General features: G+C 38.5%; 1 protein-coding gene across 1 annotated transcript in view; it reads right to left on the reverse strand.

Annotated features, from left to right (window-relative positions):
* Positions 1-987: 987 nt before the first annotated feature.
* The window catches only part of LOC124607337 (low-density lipoprotein receptor-related protein 2), a 218,604-nt gene continuing 203,535 nt past the window's right edge, over positions 988-16,056 (reverse strand). The window contains exons 58-60 of the mRNA XM_047139640.1: positions 10,447-10,864; positions 8,106-8,226; positions 988-3,288 (exon numbers count right to left, since the gene is read on the reverse strand). Of these exons, the coding sequence (XP_046995596.1) occupies positions 2,941-3,288; positions 8,106-8,226; positions 10,447-10,864 (887 nt within the window). The 3' untranslated portion in view covers positions 988-2,940. The remainder of the gene's footprint in view (positions 3,289-8,105; positions 8,227-10,446; positions 10,865-16,056) is intronic.

A 16,056-nucleotide genomic window follows, 5' to 3' on the forward strand; every position in this document is an offset into this window, starting at 1 on the left:
GTCAAAAAAACAAAGTAGAAAAAAAGTATAGTATTTGGTCATGGTTAATCTCTTTGTTGGGTGTTGGTCGATGTTTGGGTGATTGCAAACATTCTAATTTGTTGCTGCCTTCTAAGTGTCTACCCCACCGAAGAGCCTCCCTAAAGAACCTTTTCATATTAGACTTTAATGGGTAGTCAGCCTTGTTGAATTACTCAGCTAGAAAACACCTGACGAAACATTTTCGACACTTTTTGTTTCATTTGAGATGGCCATCACAATAGTGGTACCATTTACTATGCCACCTGCTAATTTAAGGATCCCTTTTAAATCTCACGAAGTGTGATATTTGTGTTACTAACTTAACTCATATTTCATGTCAATTATGTTTCTGAAGTACGTGTCAAAGCTATCATGCAGTTTTTCTGTAGTTAAATAAGCTTTCTTGGTGACTGCCTTTTTGCTGTATATTATCAATATGTCAAATTTATTATATGAACAAAAGTCTGCAATCAACATAGATCTTAATTTACTCAAAATTTCATTTGGTACACACTAAGGTGGGTACTCTAAGTCACACATTATCACTTGCAGAGAGAGAGAGAGAATGTGTGTGTGTGTGTGAGTGTGTGTAGTTCAAAAAAACATTATGATATTATATAGTTGGTATTGTCTTTTGATGCTGAACCCATTAAGATGTAATCATCTACTTATGGTGCTGTAACAATGGTCTTTGTGTTGAAATTCCTTTACATGTTCCTTTTTCTTTAATATAACACACAAGTGGCACCCACTCACCACCTTAATTGTCATTTTTTCAATAATTTCAAGATGATAAACTGTAATTCACATAGTTTTTCAAGAACTTTAAAACAGTTTGTCCTTACTCTGCACTAACATTATAATAAAACTTGCTAAGTTTACTGCAGGGTTTAAGAATCATCAAGGACCCTTCAGATCCTTTACAAGGAAAGTTATGGGTTTCTTAATATGCAATAACAATCACTATTGTACAAAGTGTTTTATTTCAGGCTGACAATTTTCAGTCAATATATTACATTTTTTTGTAAAAAAATATTCAATATCTTGGTACAGGTCATTGTAAGAATTTACATGATGAGTAATTATTCAGTAATTACTCTAAAAAGCTTGAATTGTGATAACATTACTGCTCTGATATCACAGAATTTGGTAACAAGCTGAAGATTTAAATGCACACAAATTAAATGTATTTCATATTATTTTGCAGTTGTAATTGGCCATTTATTCTCAGTTATTAGTTACAAGTTTGCTATGGATCTTCTAGAAATCATGTCATCTCACTATGCTTTCAGTTGCTTGTTTTTAATTATAGGCACACATTAAATATAATACAATTTCTGAAATAAGAACAACTTGATCTTAAACATCTCCCTTAACTTTTGGCAGAGTTTTTCCAAGGTTTCTTTAATTATTTATGTGTTGGCACTAATAATTTAAAACATATTACATTTTAAATAGAAATGTCCAGCAAACAAATTAGTTTCCAGTCTTTCCACAGCATTGTTGAATTCCTATTAATTTCTTATTCATCTTTTTTAATAATATAGAGCATACCACACCGCAAAAGAGATTTACAACTGCAAAGCTGCATATGGAGCCACATTTGTGTGACAAAATAAAATTTGCTATTCATCTAGAAAAATAACATCCACTTTATCATTTGTGCTCAGTGACAAAAATGGTTATCACAACTGTCAGTTCCCAAAATCCACTAATTTTTGGGAAACATTCTGGAGGAGTAACAAATATATTTATATAGTACTATAATTCCATATTCCTGTATGAAGTTTTTGTTAAAATCAAAAACTTTGCATACAAAGAAGATGAACATGGACGGTTTCATTACAATATTTGTGTATTTTCACAAATCTTAATTCAAAACACTGCTTAGGGGAAAGTGTGCAGGAGAGCACCCGTATCCTTATGAAATAAATAAGGCAGTTGTTTGGAATTTCAACAGCATAGTTAAACTTTCATATTTTAACATTAAAAACAAATCAAAAATTTACACAACAAAAAATACTTTTAGATCAACAGTGATGAAGTGTCATAAATGGTCCCATGTAAAGGTCTGAAGTATGTACAGAAATATAGATTTCCACATTTTAGGAAACAGATATGTAAATTCATACAGGATAAAATTTTGTTCAAAACTGTTACCCTGTCTTAAATTACATGTGGAATACTTTTTTTATACTAATGGAAGATTTTTACTTAGTTGTTTGGCCCATTGGAATGCCACATTTGTATGTATACTTTACATGCAACATTTATATAAAAATAACTCTGCACTATTTATAATGATAGTTATCACTCTGTGCCACTTGTAAGTTGTTAAGACCTTCAACATTTTCAGATTGGGGGAAGTAATTTAAAATACAGGGAGGAATTACAATTTACGGCCCTGATATCAAAGTGTCATAGTCCAGTCAGTCTTCCTCTGCTTTTATAGAGTATTAGCTGCAGCCTCACATAAAATGATGTTCTGATCATATTTACATATGAATATTCACAAATCTGCTTCAACTTCAACAATAAAACATATCAACAATATACACTTCTTTCTAACACTCCTGGGATGCACAACAGATTTAAAAATTGTAATACTGCACAAGCTCTTAACAGAGACAACAGGATCCTCTACAGAAATATCTTGTGACAAATTCATATGTACCTGTTATGAAAATATATCATAGTATTTCTGCCTTTGTCTTCATTATGACTTCTGCATTGAAGTTAAGAATATTTACATTTTTAATGTCAATTATTAACACACGGCCTACCAGTGATGTCCTTTCACAATCAAGTTTGTAAATATTCAGTTGGTATAATAATTGCACCACACTGGTTGAGATACGCAGTATCCAAATTCTCTCAGAGAACTTGTTGTGTTAACAGTTCAATAGGTGTGTGCATATTTCAGCATTCTGATTTGTCCTCCTCTACGAGCTTTTGAGTGTCTTTGCCAGTATCTGTAGAGGTGGGATCCAGTTCTCTGTGCCTTATGTGAATCTGAGGTGATGATTTCTGAATTATACTTGAAGGTGCGAGAATAGCTGATGCTGGTTCAGGCATCATATCTACTTCTCCATTGCTTCCAATTTTTGATTTAGCAACATCTGCTGGAACTTCGTATATCCCCCCACCACCGCCTCCATTTCCAGTTTGTCCTCCAGTTACATTTCCAAGGGCATCATACATCGGATTGCTGAAGTCTCTATTTTTTGGTCCAACATCACGCATGTTGTATTCAGCATCTATTGGTTCCTGTAATAACATATTCTGTCAATAGTGTCCACATACTAGTACAAGAAAGCCAAATGTTAGCATATAAATCACAGGGGGTTTTCAATAATACCAATTTATACAATAAGGCAATGACAATGTATCATGGGTATCCTATAAAATTTAATGTCCTAGTAACAGTTTCATTTATTTTGCTCTTCACCAACAATATAATACTAATATACAGCTCTTATTTTGAATGTAATGTAGATGTGCACATAGGATATTGAAGAGGCCTTTGTGTATATGAATTGCATGTTCTAACTGCCTCAACTGTGGATTGAAACTTAATTTATTGTGGATTATCTCTAGCCTCTTTGTCAGAAATAAAACAGATAGCACAACTAAATTAGAATTACATTAATACCTTCAGCTGCTAATGGGCGTTGATATACAGGGTATTACAAAAAGGTACGGCCAAACATTCAGGAAACATTCCTCACACACAAAGAAAGAAAATACGTTATGTGGACATGTGGCCGGAAACGCTTACTTTCCATGTTAGAGCTCATTTTATTACTTCTCTTCAAATCACAATAATCATGGAATGGAAACACAGCAACAGAACGTATCAGCGTGACTTCAAACACTTTATTACAGGAAATGTTCAAAATGTCCTCCGTTAGCAAGGATACATGCATCCACCCTCCGTCGCATGGAATCCCTCATGCGCTGATGCAGCCCTGGAGAATGGCGTATTGTATCACAGCCGTCCACAATACAAGCATGAAGAGTCTCTACATTTGGTACCAGGATTGCGCAGACAAGAGCTTTCAAATGCCCCCATAAATGAAAGTCAAGAGGTTTGAGGTCAGGAGAACGTGGAGGCCATGGAATTGGTCCGCCTCTACCAATCCATCGGTCACCGAATCTGTTGCTGAGAAGCGTACGAACACTTCGACTGAAATGTGCAGGAGCTCCATCGTGCATGAACCACATGTTGTGTCGTACTTGTAAAGGCACATGTTCTAGCAGCACAGGTAGAGTATCCCGTATGAAATCATGATAACGTGCTCCATTGAGCGTAGGTGGAAGAACTTGGGGCCCAATCACGACATCACCAACAATGCCTGCCCAAACGTTCACAGAAAATCTGTGTTGATAACATGATTGCACAATTGCGTGCGGATTCTCATCAGCCCACACATGTTGATTGTGAAAATTTACAATTTGATCACGTTGGAGTACACACTGACGAAACTAAAATGAGCTCTAACATGGAAATAAGCGTTTCTGGACGCATGTCCACATAACATCTTTTCTTTATTTGTGTGTGAGGAATGTTTCCTGAAAGTTTGGCCGTACCTTTTTGTAACACCCTGTATATCAATGGGGACAGGTGAAAATGTGTGCCCCGACTGGGACTCGAACCTGGGATCTCCTGCTTACATGGCAGACGCTCTGTCCATCTGAGCCACCGAGGGCACAGAGGATAGCGCAACTGCAGGGACTATCTCGCACACACCTTCCGCGAGACCCACATTCTCACCTTGTATGTCCACACACTACATTTGTAGTGTCCCACCCCAACACACTCATTATTCGTGGAAGACATTCTTACCAAGTCCCGTAAGAGTTCGGGGAATGTGTGTGCATCCGCACAGAAGAAGAAGGTCATGGTCGGTGTTGCCAGAACTATATACTTATATGGATATAGTGTCTGTTCTTTTGGATGTCCGAAAGAACAGACACCATATCCATATAAGTAGTTAGTACAACTGTTCTGTGTATATGCACTAGGCCTGCTACCATTGCTCAAATGTGTCACAATGTCATCATGCAGAGGATGGCGACTATACAAGATGTTGGTACATTGATCTATGACAGCAGATTTAGTGCACATATACACAGTAAAAATAATAGTGAGTTTTACTCCTAGTGAGAAGGCTGGCAGTAATCCTTGAAACTGTGAGTTTTAATTTACATCTGACACACCCAGAACACAGTGTTTTATACAAAGATGTCATGAACATATTAAAGAGGATTAATATATCTAAAAACAAAGATGATGTGACTTACCAAATGAAAGCGCTGGCAGGTTGATAGACACACAAACAAACACAAACATACACACAAAATTCAAGCTTTTGCAAGCAACGGTTGCTTCATCAGGAAAGAGGGAAGGAGAGGGGAAGACGAAAGGATGTGGGATTTAAGGGAGAGGGTAAGGAGTCATTCCAATCCCGGGAGCGGAAAGACTTACCTTAGGGGTAAAAAGGACTGGTATACACTCGCACACACACACATATCCATCCGCACAAACACAGACACACTTCCGTCTCGACTGACATCTCTGCCCAAACTCTTTGTCTTTAAATATGTCTGCTTGTGTCTGTATATGTGTGGGTGGATATGTGTGTGTGCGAGTTTATACCCGTCCTTTTTTCCCCCTAAGGTAAGTCTTTCCGCTCCCGGGATTGGAATGACTCCTTACCCTCTCCCTTAAAACCCACATCCTTTCGTCTTTCCCTCTCCTTCCCTCTTTCCTGATGAAGCAACCGTTGGTTGCAAAAGCTTGAATTTTGTGTGTATGTTTGTGTTTGTTTGTGTGTCTATCAACCTGCCAGCGCTTTCGTTTGGTAAGTCACATCATCTTTGTTTTTAGATATATTTTTCCCACGTGGAATGTTTCCCTCAATTATATTAAAGAGGATTAATTTAGACCAGTGATGATCAACCTGCTCCCCACCACTCACTACTGGGAATTCCAGTTTTCATGGTGGGCAGTAGGGGGACAGGGCTTTTAAGTACATTTTTAATATGTTTTATAAAATTTTGACATAAAGTACTTGATTAGTACTTATTATTATATGCTTTAACTTTCTGTAGCCCTGCTTCATAAATTTTATTAAGTAACGTTACTTCTCTACTGTATGAATCAGCATTACAGTCACAAAATTTTACTACTAACAGAGTTACAAAACTGGGCTATAGGCAAAAAAGGTTGACTACGCCTGATTTAGACACAATTCTAGCCTGAAGTGTCATATCTATAAGAAATAAGGAATTGTCTATTGCAGTTATACAATGCCACTATTAACTGTAACTGCTGGTAAAAGTATATTGACTGGACAAAAAATATATAAAGATATTTATGCTTCAGTTTGAAAAATGGATATATTTTCACTACATATGCTTATGCCTTAACTGCCTACAGGAGTTGCTCACGAATAACAACAAATGTTTGAAACAGAACTGCAATTCCTGCCAGTAATGTTAATAATTTTTGGAATATGATTAAAATGAAAACTACTAAATATTTCAGTGTTACAGGGATCAAAGCAATGTCAAATGTGGCTAATATTTTTTTTATTTCAATCCATAGTCAAATATCCGTTTATAACGATTACTAGTTTCATTACATTTTAGAACACCTTTGGATGTATTGTAGTTGCAGAGCAACCAGTTAATTATATGTGCAATGCACAACCTCCATAAGTCACTAAGTTGATGAAGTCACTGTGTCCAAACAAAACAGTTACAAAGGTAAAATAAAATTAGGATCAGAAGAAGTAAACTAATATGTAAGACTGAAGAAAATGAGATCGAGAATGAACAGTGACATTCTCTTCCGACCTGATTTTAGTTTCATATGCTGGCCTTAGTTTTATTATATCTTTGCAATGGTTTATTTTCAATATAGTGACTTCATCATCTTGATGTACCATATGTAGCGGGCAACACCTCATAACATGCTAACCGACACTCCTTTGTAATTCCTGACTTTGTAATGTCTGTTATTAGTGACTTTGGAGGCTATAAACATAAATGTGATTATAAGCTGAAATAAAAAATACTAAAATAGTTGTTCTTGCTACTACATATCTCCACATGGCATCATTTTAATGTAGCACATATCCCAAACCACTTTAAGGACAGTTATACTTTGTACTTTATTATTACAGGAATACTACTGTTTCAAAAATCTGTATGTTAAGATATGCCTGGCTTTGTATTCCACGTAATAGCTCCACTGGAAAACTTCTAGCAGGTATCAAATTAAATGGGGCTCCACAATCATATTGCATTGTCTTTCTGATGCAGAAGAATCCATTTATTTACTAGCTCTACAGAATCTCCTTGTATTTCTTGATTAATAGAAAACATAACACTGGGCAATCTGATATTGTTCCCTCAGTATACAATCAATTTCACATATTTTTCAATATCAAAAAGACAAACTATTGATTACTTTCTTACAGCCAATCCTTCTGTTACGCTACTTCTCCCTATCTACCACCTGAGCTCAAATATTTTCAAGTAATGGATTTCTGTAAAATGCCCAAAATGTGTCCATAAATTCCTGTTAGCTACAGTATCCTATAGTTCAAACATGCACTTACGAATGCCTTATTTCTGCCTCACCTAAGAGAGATATCCTGCATCATCTAAAAGCAGCAATATGTACATGTACTGTGAAAGGGCAGAGATATGATTTTTTGAGATTTCCTATTATGTGCGGTAAAGATTCAAGCCATAAAGTATCACAGCATAAAATTGTTGCCTATATATGATCTGCTGCACTTCTTTGCACTACAGTGGTGTTTCTCTCACTGGACTTACATGCACATGCAATCATTATATGTAGTAATCATATTAATAAAATAGGCTATCCTTTGCAATAATAATAATAATAATAATAATAATAATTACTAATAAGAACAATGAGATTGCTGAAACAATGACGTTTTTTTTTTTAAAACTCTGGGAATCTGATAAGCAATTTATGGTTACAGAAGGTAAGTTTTTACTCGCCAGGTGTATTTTTGTTAATTAATATTTATGGCAAGGTTACTTACTACTCGTGTCCCTTGCGGGCCATTAGCTGCAAAAGCTGGTGAGCCAAATTCAACATTCGTTCCTTGTCTGAAGGAAACACTCTGGGAATTAGTTAGTCCACCGAGGCCAGGAGCCTTTCCACTGCAAAACAGCAAAATGATTATTCCACACACAGCGCAATTGATCTGTTAAAAAAATACATGTCTAACAACACATACTGTTAGTTTTGTTTCCACAGTGACTTATGAATAATAAAAGAAGAGTAGTCTTTTCTCAGTTGCTTATGAAAGTTTCTAGTTCATTTTCTTATTTATTTATAACAGATGCCTCTTTATGGCTCAGCTAGAAATAAACACTTCTCTCCACTGCATTATCATTCTGTGGAAGAATGCTACAATTGTGTAGCACCTCTTATCGAGCGCTCATAGTTCACTAACTCACTAATAAATCACAGTGTCTTTATTCTACTAAGATTTTTTTAACAGTTTCCTTTCACGGTTTGCCCTTCTGTGTCTTCCTTGACTCAGGTTCCAGATAAATTCTGTGCTTAATCACCATTTATACTCTATTTCCTACAACTTGTTCCCCTATTGTGCCATATGATGGAAACTTTAATTGAGAAAAATTTGGTGTTTCCTCTGGGCTTATTTTTTCAGACAAATCATAATGAGACTTTTTTAAAATCTATATTTTATTAGAATTTTAAATGTTTATGTGAGAATAAATCACTACTCATTGAATAAATGAGGCACTAAGTATCAGTTAAGCACATGGAAATAAACTATCACCAGCTGAGCTTTCCAGCTGGTTCTTCACCTCAGATTGTTTGCTTTCCGATCAAGGACAGCTCTACTGTTTATTAGCCCCCCCCCCTTTTCTTTTTTAAACATGCTGTCTACTGCTTAACACTTCCTCCATCCCTTACAAGGATACATAAATTATATTCCATCCCAAGTTCTTAATTGTCATATTTGCTAATGTAATTTCAGTTTAAAAGCTAAGTTTTCTTTATTGACTTGTAGGAATACTTATAAAATGAGACCTCTTTGGCAATTATTGAAACTTCCACACATACTTCAGTGCATAAAACAATTAATTTTTGCATTAATTTTCTTCCCAGTGCATGTTTCTCTTAGTTGGCAATAAAAAAGCAAACTTACTGTTTGACATTCAGAAGAGAAAAGGTCTCAGAACAATACATACATACTTTTCTCACAAGTATTTTCCTCATAAGCTGTTTCAATCATTTCCATTGCTGGATCAACCCACAGGCAACAGAATATCAGAACCTTAATAGACACTGTTCCAAGTTTTGTGAGATTCTTAATAACACAGTGAATAATGTCTCACAATGACGAGTAATGCCTAAACAAGCATTCATTTAAAGCAGCATATTTAATTGCCTGAAGTTTGGAAAATATGATGGAAACGACAGAAGACAAACTGACAACTAGGGTGGAGACGAAAGCATAATGACACTGCGAGGCTGCACTGAACTGTGACGGTCTATGAGGCATCATGTATTGCACGTGGATAAAGTGGAATACTTATGATGACTGATTAAAAATTATATCAGTGCTTTTCTCACACCCATAAGACTTTAGGAGTGTTTCTTGCTATAGGCATAAAATGAAGAATAAAACTGAAATCTGAGTTTAAAAACTATTTCTCTCTATCTTATAGATTGAGATCTCAAATGCAACTGCCGCCATCATACACTCATGTATGTGATATGCACGAGTCCCATAGACCTTGACAACAAATACCTTGAAGCTGGCAATTTTAAAAGCCTGTCAGTTTGCTACGTATATTCTTCTAGTCATTGTATATCCGGAAGTGCAAGCTGATCGTAAACAACAAAGCACGTGTTTGATTACATATGACAGGAAATTAAAATATATTTACAAACCTATGCGCATTTTCCTTTTGCAAGAAAGACTCTTTAACTGAAAGCCAGAGACACAATTCACTTAAATAATTAAATAAATAAATATATCTAAAAACAAAGATGATGTGACTTACCAAATGAAAGTGCTGGCAGGTCGACAGACACACAAACAAACACAAACATACACACAAAATTCTAGCTTTCGCAACCAACGGTTGCCTCATCAGGAAAGAGGGAAGGAGAGGGAAAGATGAAAGGATGTGGGTTTTAAGGGAGAGGGTAAGGAGTCATTCCAATCCCGGGAGCGGAAAGACTTACCTTGGGGGAAAAAAGGACAGGTATACACTCGCACACACACACATATCCATCCGCACATACAATCTTTGTTTTTAGATATATTTTTCCTACGTGGAATGTTTCCCTCTATTATAAATAAATAAATAATAAGAAAACATGTTACATGCTGTACTTACAATGGATGCTTCCGGAAAACTATAAACAATGCCACTGCAGATGCTAGTACAAGAAGAATAACCACAATAGGCACAACAATTGTTGCAGTACTAGGTCCAGATCCACCTTCTGTTGCATGCTGAAGATAGGTTCCACAGAATTTGCCAGCAAATTCTTTGGGACATTCACAAACAAGATCACTGGAACCGTCATCTGCTTCTTGACATACGCCGCCATTCTGACACCTGCATATCCGTGGTTCTGGATGTGGCTCTTCATTAGGTGCATCACACTGCACTTCATTGTTGCCTTTGTGTGTCTGTGTATTGTCTGGACACATACACCGGTGCCCACCAGGCACAATAACACACAGGTGGGAACACGGGCTATTATAGCAAGGATCAATCAGTGACATGTTGTAACGAAGTTTGTGGTACACTGGAAGAGAAACAAAGACATAGCAATTATTTATTCTGACTGCTCAGTACTCTACAATATAAAAAAATTGGTCCACGACAGCAAATACTACACATTCTGGTACAAAGTGTTGTCACCACTAGTTTGTACCAATATCACTCTCCATTGCAGACAGTTAGTTTCATATGACAGAACCACATGTGCTTGGGAAGTACACTGCCAACCATTAAAATTGCAACACCAGGCAAGATAGTTTCGCATAATGATTCAATACAGTATAGTATGAAGAATACAGGATTAAAGTAGTAGGTGACTTTGGGGCACACAAGTTGCAAAATGTAATACAAAGAGCTCCCACCTCTGGCAGCAATGATCGCCCTAACACGACAGGGCATCCAGTTGAACTGAGCTCAAATGACAGAGTTGGGTACACCATTCCATGCTGCTTCATGCCACAGTTCACGAACTTCTGTGGCTGGCGAGTTTTGGCTTCGCAGTCTCTTGGCCAGATGTTTTCAATGGGAACAGCCAAACAGCTTCTGTATCTATGTAGGTCGGGACAGCACAGACAACACAGGGTTTTGCATCATCTCATCAAATAAAGTGTCAAAGAGACCTCAAAGATAGGTCAGAGATGTAATAGCTGCTGTCCAAATTACCAGCTAAGTGAATCTGAGGTGACGATGATGTGTGCCCATTGGCAACCCGTACCATTATACCTGTCTCTGCTGCAACAAGGAAGGAAGCCAAAACAATGTGCTGACAGTCTGTGGTGCTCTAGAAGTTGTCCCACTGTCAGTGTAGGTACTTGTCTTGCCACAAATAAGCCAATTTCCTGACATGACTGTACACCTGGCACAGCTGAGCAAACAAAATGTCTGTTATCTCAGATGCAAGCCAAGAGGGGCACTGAGATCTTGCCTGACAACTATTATGAGGCTCCTGAGCCCATAGACTCCATACTTGCATGACAGTTGTGGCATACTGTCAAACACGAGGTCCAACTTTGGAACGATAAACCACAGTCTCGATACTGCACAAAATCCTTCCAGTGCTGAGGTCCGACACTTGCTGGTAAATGTTTCTTCTTACATGACTCGTAACATTTAGATGGGACTTCTGAATGAAAAACCTACTGTGTAGTCTTTTCTTACAAACAGAACATAAGTAATATTACTCCTGCATACTTTGCGTGCTGCACTGAAAGGCTAACCATTTGTATATCCTAACGGGTAAAACATCTGAGGCCAATTTTACATTTTTGGATGTTGCCTTCACAATGTTACACTTTTAGTGGTGTCCACCCCCGGCAGCTGAGTGGTCAGCGTGACAGGGTGTCAATCCTAAGGGCCCGGGTTCGATTCCCAACTGGGTCGGAGATTTTCTCCGCTCAGGAACTGGGTGTTGTGTTGTCCTAATCATCATCATTTCATCCCCATTGACGTGCAGGTCGCCAAAGTGGTGTCAACTTGAAAGACCTGCACCAGGCGGCCGGTCTACGCAACGGGACACCCTCGCCACATGACATTTTTTTTAGTGGTAATCAGTGTATATACACAGCCAGAAAAAATTAATACCACATTTCAGGGGGTTTCCAATTGACTCAAGATGTATATTGAGTACACCAAATGATTAAGTACCAGGTATCGACCCATGCCGAAACACTCATATTAGTGGGTGGTGTAGCCTCCACAGGCCGCAATGCAGGCACTGATTCTGGCATCCAGCTGATCGCACAGTGGCGAATACTGTCTTGGGATACGTTATGCTCTGCCTGCTCGACCTGTCCAGTTAGTTCAGTAAGAGTTGATGGTTGACGAGCCACACGAGTCACTTCTCCACCATCATGTACCACATGTGCTCGATTGGAGACAAGTCTGGGGACTAAGCTGGTCAGGGAAATTGTTGCACGTCTTGCATAGCACAATGATTTTCACAGGCAGTATGTGAATGAGCATTAATCTGTTGGAATAACACGTCACATTCCTGTTGCAAGAACTGCAAAAGAACAGGTCTAACAACATTCTGCACATACTGAGCAGTGGTTAGCATCCCCCTTCAGAAACACCAATGTTAAGCGAGGGTTGTAGCTTATTGCACTCCACACCATAAAGCGTGGGATGGGGCCAGTGTGTCTTAGAAGGATGCACTCTATGAGACAGTGCTCACCAGGTCTATGCTGTAGGCACAAACAACCATCACTTGCATGCAAGCAGAATCTTCCATCACTGAAGACCGTGACGTGTCAATCCATCTTCCCGAGGGAAGTGATCCTCTGACAGCACCAGTCGAGCCACGGTTGTCGATGTTGTGGCGCAGGTGGAAAATGGGCTACAGGTGTGCGTGGTCATAGTCCCACTGCTAATAACCAGTTCGCCACAGTTCGTGTTGACACATCTGGGCTCAAAAGCCCTCTTCTCTGTGCTGTGGTAGCTGTACGATCTGCCACTGCTGCCCTTACAGTGCGATGATCCTGGAAGGCGTCTGTGCAGTGTGGATATCCAAAACCTCATCTACAGCTGTGAGGATGTTCACATGACCACTGGTACCAGCAGCATTGCATAACTCATGCAATACATCCAACTTGTGTGGTAATTCTGCAAAAGAACCATCCCACCACTCGGGAGGCTACAATTTGACCCGTTTCAAACTCACTCCATTGGCTGTAGGGAGCACGAGTGCATCTCTGTGGCATGGTTGTCTGCTTGCTTCACACATTTGCACCCAGTTGGCATACACTGTCATCAGATCAAAATCAACATGGGTCTTTCCAGGTGTAATAATTTTTTTCCTGCCATGTAGTACTGAATGTAGAATACTTGAATTCATTCTTAAATAATTAACAGTTTTTAAAATTCAGTACCAGTCTAAGTCAAGTAAGGTCTCCCTCTCCCCCTCCCCTCACTCTCTCTCTCTCTCTCTCTCTCTCTCTCTCTCTCACACACACACACACACACACACACACACACTAATTATTTGCAATGATTGCCTCACAGTATTTTATTCTCGTCAGTGAGTATGAAACACTTTCATTATCTTTTTCACTAATACATAAAAAAGCCTACCCTGTAAATAGTATACCATCCATATACCTTTTTGTCATTCTCAAAAGAAGGCAAAGGGAGCTTTCCCCTGCACAAAGATGGCTACGAGGAGTAGAGGAGTTAAGTCCTAACTCACTCAATTAGTTCAAAAGAAATGGGACATATTTTGTTTTTCATTAAACACTTCAAGGTGCAGAGTTACCAAACTTTTTCTTTTTAAATTAAAGCAAAGAGGGGAGGAAGGCAGAGAGGAAAAAGGCAGGAAAGTTAGAGTTTAACATCTCATCAACATTATGTCTGATGTGCTTGATAAAAACAGAAGCTGAATAGTACAGGAGGCGGAGCAGTGGCATTTTCAGAGTAGCTGTTCTACTCCTAAAATAAATATGTAAAGTAATCTAGAAGTACTTACCACCATTATCAGTGTGTGTAGATTTGTGTTTTTTTTCCATGATGGTGTTTATAAAACATGATGTGTAAATGAAAGAATAAATAAGTTCTCATACGAAATAAGTTGTTTCTTCGAGGCAGAATGTACGTGGTGCCTATGTTCAGGAATAAATTCATCATTCATTTTTTCACAAGTGACTGAAACACAGCATAAAATAATAGTGCTGTGGCTGCTGTTACTATACGGTATTATTTGACTCAGAAGATTGACAGGATCAAAAGCGAGTATATTGTTTGTCAAATGTCTTCTAATTTCTGTAGATTCAGAACTAGGGCACTATGAAGCAAAGAAAAACGTCTTCAGACAGGAGTGTTATTTCCTCTTCATGAAGGGTTCTTAGTGGCGCAGATATAACGTAAATGAGGAGAATAATCTAACTGAATATTCAGAGGTTATGGTTTTTATTTATGTCTAATTTTTTTTTTACTACTACCATCTGTTTGGTAAGTAATTTGTTCTAAACTATTTAGGTGTTGCTTATGGAAATGTTTATAAACCTTTTAATCATCTTCAGAGGGCACATGTGTCAAATTTTGCAATTTACCCTGCATGCCAAAGAAATTGAGATACAATGAAAGTACCATGGAACACTTCACATTTATGATTTTGATGTTGTGAGACAGCACAGCTGCAGTTGTGTGTGTGTGTGTGTGTGTGTGTGTGTGAGAGAGAGAGAGAGAGAGAGAGAGAGAGAGAGAGAGAGAGAGAGAGATTGCTTGTGGATATTACTTTATGCATCTACACTCTGCATTAGTCTGTTGTATTAACACCCCATGGGGAAAGGGTGGCCATGCTTGCCCCTTATTGGGCTTGCGGGCAGATGGAGATAGTATATGCTGCTTGCCAGATGGCCATATTGCACAGGTTCTGCACATGCACGAGTTGCTTGGCCACTCCTACTCACAATGAATGTCCAGGGTAGTATGATCACGAATGCTGCAAGACTGTGTGCGCCTATGTGATTTGCCCACTTCTGTCCGTACCCACTCAGCTGCCCCTGGGTCGGCACACAAGCTGCAACAGTCTACTCCGCACTGTTCACACATCTCTTGAGTACACAACACTGTGGCTTGTCATGTCCATCTCACATCTCTCTATGTCATATATACTGTAGTGCTATAGAAACTGGTGTAGGCACACGTATTTATATACAGAGATATGTAAACAGGCAGAATATGCCACTGCAGTTGGCAATGCCTGGCACAGTTGTTAGATCAGTTACAGTTGCTACAAGGGCATGTTATCACAATTTAAGTGAGTTTGAGTGGTGTTATAGTTGGCACAAAAGAGATGGAACACAGCTTGAGGTAGCAATGACGTGGGGATTTTTCCGTACGACCATTTCATGAGTGTACTATGAATATCAGGAATCCAGTAAAACATTAAATTGTGGCTGGAAAAAGATCCTGCAAGAATGAGACCAATGACGACTGCAGAGAATTGTTCAGTGTGACAGATGTGCAACCTTTCCGCAAACTGCTGCAGATTTCACTGCCGGGCCATCAACAAGTGTCAGCGTGTGAACCATTCAATGAAACATCATCTATATGGACTTAAGGAAATGAAGACCCACTCGTGTACCCTTGATGACTGTATGACACACAATCTTTATGCCTCACCTGGGCCTGTCGACACTGACAAAAGCCGATGGACATGTATGGGTATGGAGACTGATGAATCCATGGACACTGCATGTCAGTAGGGGACTATACAAGTTG

This window comes from Schistocerca americana, chromosome 3 (assembly GCF_021461395.2).
Source record: "Schistocerca americana isolate TAMUIC-IGC-003095 chromosome 3, iqSchAmer2.1, whole genome shotgun sequence".
Classification (NCBI taxonomy): Eukaryota; Metazoa; Arthropoda; class Insecta; order Orthoptera; family Acrididae; genus Schistocerca; species Schistocerca americana.